This window comes from Thunnus thynnus, chromosome 16 (genome assembly GCF_963924715.1).
Source record: "Thunnus thynnus chromosome 16, fThuThy2.1, whole genome shotgun sequence".
Classification (NCBI taxonomy): domain Eukaryota; kingdom Metazoa; phylum Chordata; class Actinopteri; order Scombriformes; family Scombridae; genus Thunnus; species Thunnus thynnus.
This window is the reverse complement of record NC_089532.1, coordinates 20617266-20627177: the sequence shown is the minus strand read 5'-3', so window position 1 is coordinate 20627177 and position 9912 is coordinate 20617266. Positions and strand designations below refer to the sequence as shown.

General features: G+C 38.1%; 2 protein-coding genes across 2 annotated transcripts; both read left to right on the top strand.

Annotated features, from left to right (window-relative positions):
• Positions 1 to 914: 914 nt before the first annotated feature.
• tmem30aa (transmembrane protein 30Aa) lies at positions 915 to 6610 on the top strand. Its single transcript, XM_067615266.1, has 7 exons — positions 915 to 1390; positions 2601 to 2720; positions 3263 to 3370; positions 3461 to 3548; positions 3755 to 3898; positions 3987 to 4196; positions 5449 to 6610. The coding sequence occupies exons 1-7, from the start codon at positions 1142 to 1144 to the stop codon at positions 5640 to 5642; spliced, it is 1113 nt and encodes a 370-aa protein (XP_067471367.1). The 5' UTR covers positions 915 to 1141; the 3' UTR covers positions 5643 to 6610.
• Positions 6611 to 6758: 148 nt separating this feature from the next.
• On the top strand, positions 6759 to 9912 carry LOC137200445 (cytochrome c oxidase subunit 7A2, mitochondrial-like). The gene is made up of 4 exons (XM_067615267.1): positions 6759 to 6899; positions 8239 to 8328; positions 9312 to 9396; positions 9633 to 9912. Exons 1-4 carry the CDS (start codon positions 6882 to 6884, stop codon positions 9689 to 9691), a joined length of 252 nt encoding a protein of 83 aa, XP_067471368.1. The 5' UTR covers positions 6759 to 6881; the 3' UTR covers positions 9692 to 9912.

Below are 9912 nucleotides of genomic sequence, written 5' to 3'. Positions count from 1 at the left end.
GGGACATTTTTTGTTGGACGGCCAAAGTATTTGTGTGTGTACTTGCTCTCTAACAATCTTTTCTCTTTCATAGGCACATGTGCGCACACACATACACACACAAAGAGCCTGACTCTGCAAAAATATTTTCTTTACTGAATATGCATTTGCTGACTTGCCTGAAACCGGACTTGTATCAAGAGTTTTTCTCTGATTTTTACATTTTATTTTATCGATAGACTACTTAACTAAAATCTGCGACCAAAATTAATATTTAAAATTAACATATCATAGACTGTCACAATAAATGTTACAATAAAATAAATGTATAGAAACCTGTAGGTAATGTGCTGCTCTGTAACTAGCTGCTGTAAGGTTTTCAAACCTCACTGACTCTACTACTGCTGCTGCCGGGCTACTGCTGTCAGCAATGCGAACAGCTTGAAGTTGATGGTTGCCAGATCATCAGGTCGAGTATCCTCCATATCCTGCTCTTTCACTCTTTATCTTAATAGCGCACTTATTTTGCAGAAAACAAACAAACCTGGCAACTCGGCAGAGATCTTACCGTTAAAAACCTTCCCATTCAGGGAGGCTTTTTTGTTATTTTCTTTATGTTGTGTGTTGTATGTTTTTAAAACCGTAGCATGTAGCACCTTAAGATTCACTGCGAATGAAAAATACAGTATAAATGAATATGTATTTATTATTATGATTATTGTTATGATTATTGTTATTGTTATTATTATTATTAACGATCAGATTATTAACTCTTATTATTTTCTTTATGCTGTGTGTTCTATGTTATTAATACTGTAGCATTTTGAGTTTCACTATGAATGGCAGTACAAATTAAATGTTGATGTTTTTGCATGACGTCTGAAAGGGGCGTCTTCATTTTCAGTGATGATGTAACTACTACGTTTCAACATATTATTGGCTCAGAAGCTTCCGGCTTCTTCCTCTTGGGGGAGATTAACAGGACTGATAAAATCAATACTACGATGAGTAGTTTTTCGGATTAGGTTGAGGGAAAATTACATTCCTTACACAGTTTTGTCCTTTGGCTCAAAGTTTTCTCTCGTATTTGTCGTGTGGGATAAACGAGGAACAGTCGGCTGTCAACTAAAGTGGATTATTTTGCTCGAAGCGGATTGCAGCCATGATGGCGTCAAGCTACAACGCTAAGGAAGAGGACGGACACCACTCCGGTGCTTCGAGTCACGGCGGCCCGGGCGCTGTGAAAAGTAAAAAGCCGGACAACACAGCGTTCAAACAGCAGAGACTACCTGCCTGGCAGCCCATCTTGACAGCCGGAACCGTGCTACCTGCTTTCTTCGTTATCGGTCTCATCTTCATCCCCATCGGCATCGGCCTATATGTCACATCAAACAACATCAAAGAGTTCGAGGTAACGTACAGTTATGTCTGCCTGTTTTCAACTGGTGCTAAGACCACTGACTAGCTTTGTCTAGGTTTTTCCACACTGTGTATTTCAACCACGATTACTAGACACTACAGAGGTGGCGGCAAGCTGTGGGAACCTGTTGAAATGTTTCTGAAAACCTTTTCAATATTCCCATATAAATTAAACCGAGTTGACCGTTCCTTGCATAACTTACAACAAGCTAAGTTAAACTAATGCAGTCGTCAACAGCAACGCAATAAACCTTACCTTCTTGAAGATTATTTTAAGTTTTAGTTGAAACTGGCTCAAAATTGTGTTCACGGTAGAGAAAGGTGTAGCGACACCAGTTAGTATAGGCTAATACCTCATTTATATTGATCAGGGTAGACAAAATATTAGAAACACCTATCAGCAGTATAACACCTCATTTATATCAGTGAGTGTAGACATACTTATTGGAGACTCCCTTTAGTCAACCACCCCATTTGTATCAATAGGTTAGATCAAAACCTCTCAGTGTAAGGCAGTACAATTCAACATCACAAACTACAGCCCCTGAAATCAACTTAAAATTGAATTTGAATCAACACCTCTCAAAAACAGCTTCAACAAAAACTGAATATTGTAGAGCTGCAACGATTAGCTGATTAATTGATTAGTCGAGCAACAGAAAATTAATTGCCTATTATTGCCTATTTTGATAATCAATTAATTGTTTTGAATAATTTTTTAGGAGAAAATGGCCAAAATCTCTGATTCCAGCTTCTTAAATGTGAATATTTTCTGGTTTATTTAGTCTTGTAGGATAGTAAACTGAATATCTTGTGGACTGTTGGTTGGGACAAAACAAGACTTTTGAGGACTCCACCTTGGACTTTGGGAAACAAAGATTGACATTTTGCCCCATTTTTTGACATTTTATAGACCAAATGACAAATTGATTAATTGAGAAAGTAATCGACAGATTAATTGACAATGAGAATAAAGTCATTTGGAGCCCTATCATATTGTTACCTAAAGTAGTTTATTCCAGGGCAGTTGTATCAGACAACATTAGTTTTAGCTAGGAGTGCTTAATAAACTGGTTACTAAGTGTGTGTATATATATGTGTGTGTGTATATATATATATATGGGAAAGTATGCATTAGCTTTACCTTGGTGTATTTAATATATACAATTCTGCTGTTTGCTAACTAACTGTCTAATTTTCAGATTGATTACACTGGTGTCGACATATCCAGTCCATGCCACAGCTGTGCCAAAAACTACAGCTGGAACAGCACAAGTCCATGCGTCTGCTCTGTCACCTTCACATTGGAGCAGCCATTTGAGGTGAGCTGAGGTCCTGCACCAGTTTACATTGTGTGGACCCAATGAATAATATATGTGCTGAGCTCCGAAATTGATAAAGCATTGCTTGAAATGCAATTAAAGAAAGAAAAAAGGCTTCCTGGCACTGAATCTCCATTAAGATCTATTTTGAGTCCAAAGAAAGGGACACTCAAGGTTTGGCCTGAGCCTTCATCACCATTGATTATTCTAGTTTTATGCAGTCTGGTAACTTTTAGATGGGTATTATTGATCACTTATAAAAGCCCTCAGCCACTTACATTTTCAACAGTCAATAGTTTTCCGGATAAGACAAACCAGTGTCATTTACCACAACCTAGATTTGTTTTATAACCTAACCTAATTGCAATATTTAGGTGCGACTAAAATAAAACAGTGGTAAAATAACATCTATCTTATCTGAGAACACAGAGACCCATATTTTGTACACATCGACCTTTCATTAGAAGTAGGTTTCACATCACTGAGGTACTTTTTTAGCCTTTACTGATACGCTGTCTATATTAATATCCCCTTCCCTGCAGAGCAATGTCTTCATGTACTACGGCTTATCCAACTTCTATCAGAACCACAGACGCTATGTGAAGTCCAGGGATGACAGCCAACTGAATGGTGACCGGTCTGCTTTGACGGTATAATCCTGGATATGTTGTACTTTTGCATCATGCAGAGATTTCAAGAAAACCCTCTTGCATCTGCTTAACATTTGCCGCTGTTTACAGAACCCCAGCAAAGAATGTGAGCCGTACCGTACGAGTGATAAAATGCCGATTGCTCCATGTGGGGCCATAGCTAACAGCCTTTTTAATGGTAAGTGGGACATGCTGAACAACTTCACTTATTGCTACTCGTGTTCAACTCAAGTCTTATCTGACCATTGAAATTCCTGCTATAAGCTCACTCCAGAACAAAAGTCGTCACTTATCAGTTCAGTGCATAGGTTCTGCTTGTTTGCTGCACTTAATGACCCTTTTATGACGTGAAGAAATGTTGTGAGTAATGTTTTTCTGTTCTAGACACTTTGGAACTGTATCATATCGATTCCAATGGCAACAAAAGTGCAATTACTCTGGTAAAGAAGGGCATTGCGTGGTGGACGGACAAGCATGTGAAGTTCAGGAATCCTGGTGGAAACAACAACCTTACTGTAGCTTTCCAAGGTGATTTAAGCAAACTGCAGATGATCTTTAAGGCTTTTAAACACTTTAGCTGCAGTGGCTAACCTGCTCTTGTCTCATTCTATCTCAGACACAACCAAGCCAGTGAACTGGAGAAAGCCAGTGTATGAGCTGGACCCATCAGATCCTGACAACAATGGCTTTATCAATGAGGACTTCATCGTGTGGATGCGCACGGCTGCGTTGCCCACTTTTCGCAAGCTCTATCGCATCATCCAGAAGAAGCCTAACATAACCCCAACTCTACCCAGTGGCAAATATGTCCTGGATATCAATTACAGTATCCTTTTTACATTCCATCCAGAAACTATAGCTCAGTCAAAACTAGAGCTTGCCACTTATTTCCTGTATTTCCTTATGTAGCTTCTCAAGGTAAGATTGTTATGTAAAAACACACTCATAGGCCTTTTTCACAGCAAATATTTGCACTTGTCTCAGTAGAAAAAGCACAGGTGCAAAAGCACACTTTAAGGAGGAACCCACTCTGTTAAAGGGTTTTAGTAATCCATGACTGTGTGAAAGCAAGCCTGCATGCACCAATACCAGGACCCTGAAACCTAAATGGTATTCAGCCTTCATTAATGTTATTATTTACACCTGTGCTTTTCCTACTGAGACATGTCTAAATGTCCTCTGTGTTAAACACATCTGTAAATTCACAAATAGAATGTGGTAGTCTGTGTGGCCCTGACAGGAAATTGTGTCCACAGAGAGTGTCAAACTTAAACCTACAAAACCTCTGAACAACATCAAGTGAACACCGTGTCTAAAGAAAATTGGACACACATTCTGCCTTTGCCTTCCTTGTTCTCTTCGGTCAGCTGTATACTTCAAAATAAACTAAATTTAGCTTGTTGTCAGCTTGCCATGAAATGCTGTGCTAAGAGCAAACACCAGTTGAGTTGAAGTGAGTATCACTTCAACTCCTTGTCTGTTTGTTTAACAGCGTCCATGCCAGGAAATGTTTCAAGAAACAAGTTTACCGAGTTATCTGGGTTACTGTGCATCAGCATATGTTCTGGGTTTTACTCAGCAAAGTTACCCAGATAACTCAGTAAACCAGCTTCTTGACCCAGACCTCAAATGTAGAAGCTTACAAGACCAAAGATGTGCAAAGACATTCCTGTAGTTCCTAAAAACAAGTAAACAGTTATAAGAAGACGTGTATAACTCTATAGAACTAAACTGAAAATGTGTGGCTTGCATTCAGTCATATGTACCTAAAATAGTGATAATTCAATTAATCATTTCATTACTTTCAGCAGAATTGTGCTGAGAAATGATCTTCAACCATATTGCCTTGTGCTAAATTTGGCTAGTGTAGCTATGTACTGCTATATTTGAAGAATGCATAAGATTCACACTATTTTAGGTAAGCTGCTTAATATTGTTGGCCTGTTTTTAATGCTTTTTCAGTACATTAAGAGTATATGAAGAGTTGACGTGTAGACTATTGCTAAGCCCTGTTGTAAAATGTAATTTTCTTTCAGTCCAGAAGCTCCAGTCTTTTTTCTTTAACCACATGTAATCAGATTACCCAGTGCTCAGCTTTGATGGTCGCAAGCGGATGATCCTGAGCACCATCTCCTGGATGGGAGGAAAGAACCCCTTCCTGGGCATCGCCTACATCACTGTGGGCTCCATCTGCTTCTTCCTGGGCGTTGTTCTGCTCATCATCCACCACAAATATGACACTCGCAGCAACAGTGCAGATATTCCCAACTAAACAGTTCTTGTATGGCGTTCTCCCGCCTCTGCATTCCTGGATGACCCTAAAGGGTCCTTTCTGGACTGCTTGTTGATTTTTAGTGTGAATACACTGTTAATGTCTGTTGTGTGTTTATGTAAGAGCAGTAGTGTCTCCTGTGTCTCTTCAAAAGTTGTTTTAATGTATAGGACAACTAAGGCAAAAGAGGAAGCTAGAGTCTGTGTCTCTGTGCATATAGCTTCAAGTTGGCTGCTGAGAATGTCATGTCCTGTCTTCATTTTTTTTCTATTTATCTATACATTATCAAAGTGTTTGTGTTTCATTGTAGCAGTGCTTTGCGAATGGCTTAATTATTGAAGGATGTATGTATTTTTAACGCACGTTCTTGTCCATATTATGCACTGCAATATGTCCTGCTGATGAATGTACCATTATATTTCATTGACATACCTCTGTGGTTTTTGAGATTACCTTGAATATAGGATGGGATGATCGTTGCTTGTGTGCCGTTACTTATGGTAAGCATTGACGTTCAATAAGAAGTATTTTACCCTTGCAAAGTCATAGAATATGTATGACAAATAGTACCACAAGTGTGATTACCCTCAGCTGTGACTGGTTTTAAAGTAAACTGAACCAGTCATGAGACATCCATTTTATAAAAAATTATTTAAGATACTCTTACAATCTAAAGCTTATAAATGATGGGATCATTATGTGATATCCAGTATTCTTAATTATAAGTCTCTGGGCAATCTCCCTGGCTAATATGAGCATTTGGCCTGAGTGTTAAATTATTTTGCTTTCTTCAATGTTGACCAAATTATATGCACTTTAAAAGTGTCTCATTTGTTAAGTTGTCCCCTTTGTTTCACTCCATCCTCTGTTACATCATTGCATTATTGGTAAATTCAGTTAATTGTTTAAATTTGAAATTTATAGGTTTTATAAAGTTTGTAGGGTCCAATTAAAGAAGTTGGTCAATGTATTGGTATCATTTGTGATTTTATTATAGATCACTTGTAGACACACAAGTACTATTATACAAATACTAACGTTACTGCCACTTAACTGTCTGTGTATTGCTCTCGGCCGTCTTTTTAAATTATTTCGCTAATAATAATCATAGTCATAATCATAATGTCATGCGACCGGATATGACAGCTCCACCAAGGAATTGTGGGACGTCAGTCTGTCCGTGTCCGTCCTTGTGGAGTCCCCTGACTTTTCAACTTAACGAAATACACATTAGCCACCATGTACCGACAACTTATGGTAAGATAGCGGTTTGTTTGCCGTAAAGCGTTCCAGTTTTGTGATTAAAATGTTACTGTCGTGCTATTATGGTGTACTTAATACGTAAACGTTAGGTTTCATTAGGCTTCTGATTCTGTATAACGGTGTAACGTATTAACTTTAAATTACCAACGCTAACGTTGGTCAGTTTACCCAATTGAGAGCAAACCATATGCAATTAAGGTAATTCATTTAATAAATAAATGTATTATTTTTGTCATATTACATTGTTATTGGCTATTTATAGTCTTTCTAACACAGTAGCTGTTTGACAGAACACCGGCTACCTGGAAGGAAAAGCAACGAGCTCAGCAACATTTAAGGAAACAGGTGTCGTGTCGAAGTCTGTCCCCCCCCGTCGAATAATGTTCCCCTCCTGTTAAAATTGTGTTTCTCGTAATACCACCTCCGCGGTTGGAGTTGGGACTTGCTTTATGGTTATAGTTGGGTGTAGCAGAGATAGTTGGTTGGGGTTGAGGTAAACTTGAGGTCAGGTTCAGCACCTCAGAAGACGACTGGTTGGGGTTAGGGGGAAGGGGGAACACATGTTGACGGGGGGACAGACTTCGACACACCAGCCAGGCACACAGTTAGACAGAAATTAAGATTATAAGAGCTATAATGTTATTCATGTACCTCTCGATGCATTGACCGCTATTGACCGCTACGAATTGAATTTACGAAAGCGGTGTCGGTACGTCACGAACATTTAGGCGACGTGCATGTCCACCTGCCACAATATTTTGTATATTTTGTCAGAATCACGGAGATGTTGGCAGATTACAACGTTTTCAGTGAGAAAAAGGCAGGCAAAGTTTGAATCTGGTAAGATTCTAAATAAGTTAAGACAGGCAATAATAAGAAGAATTGTATAGTTGTAACAATATTAATATTGCCCAATTAAAAAATGTAATCATGTATTTTTTTGACATGTAGCCTATTAATTTACAGGTTTTGTAATGAAACCTTTATTGAATAAAATATCAAAGATAACAGCAATGAATTGATTGTGTTGCAAATGTAATATGAAGGGTTGGCCAGCAGACGTCACCATTTTGACTGCATCAAACGTTTTGAGATAAGGAACTATTTTTAGCACACTTGCTTCAAACTGGTTCAGTTGGCAAATATTAGTTTCTACCATCACAATTTGAAGTGAGCTTGCTAAACTATCGTAGCACCTTTGTACATATCAATTCCATTCTCACTCTGTTTCAGTCCACATCATTATCCACTGTTTGTTATGTTTAAATCATAACTGTCAAAACTATTAAATCCCCAGTTAAGCCTTTCTTTTTTTTTTTTTTTTTACCACCAGGGCCTTCGGCATCTTTCCAGGAGGACCATCACCAGCAGTGCCCGCAGACAGATTGAAAACACTGTGAAGGAGAAACAGAAACTGTTTCAGGTACGGTTCATCTCAAAGAAGGATGACGGCATCTGTAAACGTATGATTACCTCCCATCAATATACCATCTCAGCTTTGTAACATTGTTCAAGAAGCTAAGATGGGACTCATATGAGCCACAGGAGTAGTAAAGTTTGTATGATAAATTAACTTCTTGTTAACAGTATACCAAATTACCTAATTGGCAAAGCATTGTTGTAAAACAGTTTTAGCAATGTGAGTTGAAATCATGATGCCAGTGTAACTTATTATATCCGTCTGTATAAATAGTCCAGTTTAGTTAGTTGTTAAAATACCAATAAGTACTATATGTGCCTGTTTGACTTGATATTTGAACTTTATTTTCATTTGTCAGTGTTTAAGTAAGACAAAGAATGACATCTTTTAATACTGATAATGATAATGTTAAAGCTTTTACTTTATTCCCAGGTTCTGGAGATAGAATCTGATTTTATCCTCTTTGTAGCCTGACAGATAAGTATGTGTTAGTGGGTTGTTTAAATGACCTTTGGCTGTAGCTGGGGCTGTAGTTACTGTATACTAATTATGCATGCAAGTTGCTTATTAAAAATCCATCGCTAAATCAATGTTCCAATGAGGCAGGCTTTACTGATCCTTGCATAGTGCTAGAAATGACTGTAGCCACAGCTGACAAATGGCCTACCCTTGTTGCTAAGTCCTTGAGCAAATATTGCTTCATTGCATAGTGAAGTGTACGCCATCACTTAATTGCTATAGTTAACCAGACATGAGGTCTTTGCCAGCAAACTGTAGACATTGTGTTTTGGGAAAAAATGTTGATCATAATATTGTTAATATTAATATAATATTGTTTATTTGAAATGTAAGTTACATACATTCTATTAGTCAACACAACTTAAAATGCCATAGAAATAGAAACATATGAAGCTAAAAATCCTTCACATACCTTTGAAGCAGGGCTGTCTTTTTTAAATAACTATGTGCCTTCATTCTTTGAACAGGAGGATAATGGTATGCCTATCCATCTGAAGGGCGGGACAAAGGACGTTCTACTCTACAGAGCCACAATGTCTCTCACTGTGTTTGGTATGTCAGCATTCGTCTGAGATTTGATGAGTCAGGCTCACCTCAGATGTCTCAGTCTGTGTTTTTTGGACAAAACACATTTCATGCCAGTAATGTGACTCTGATGTTATTAATAAAACTGACTTTGAAATTACTGCCAGCTGATGATACATCATCAAGGGTTGTTTGAAGTTGGGCTGAATTAGCCTGTGCTGTATCCCAGTCACATCTGTAATACTTCTCTGTTCTCTTCACAGGGGCTGGATTTGTTGTGTACGAGCTTTTTAGTGCTGCAATGCCCAAGAAGCCACAGTGAAACATGTTTGGCAAATGGTACTTTATTGTCTGATGAAGCAATCATGCGCATGCTGTATGTAATTCATCAACTCTCTGTTGTGCAGAGACCTATATCCTATCTAAAATATCAGTATATTTAACACATGAGATCAGTATTTATTGATTGTACAGAACATGAGCTGCATATGATAATATACTAAATAAACATCTCAATAAAATGTGTCGCTGTTTTAAACTTGA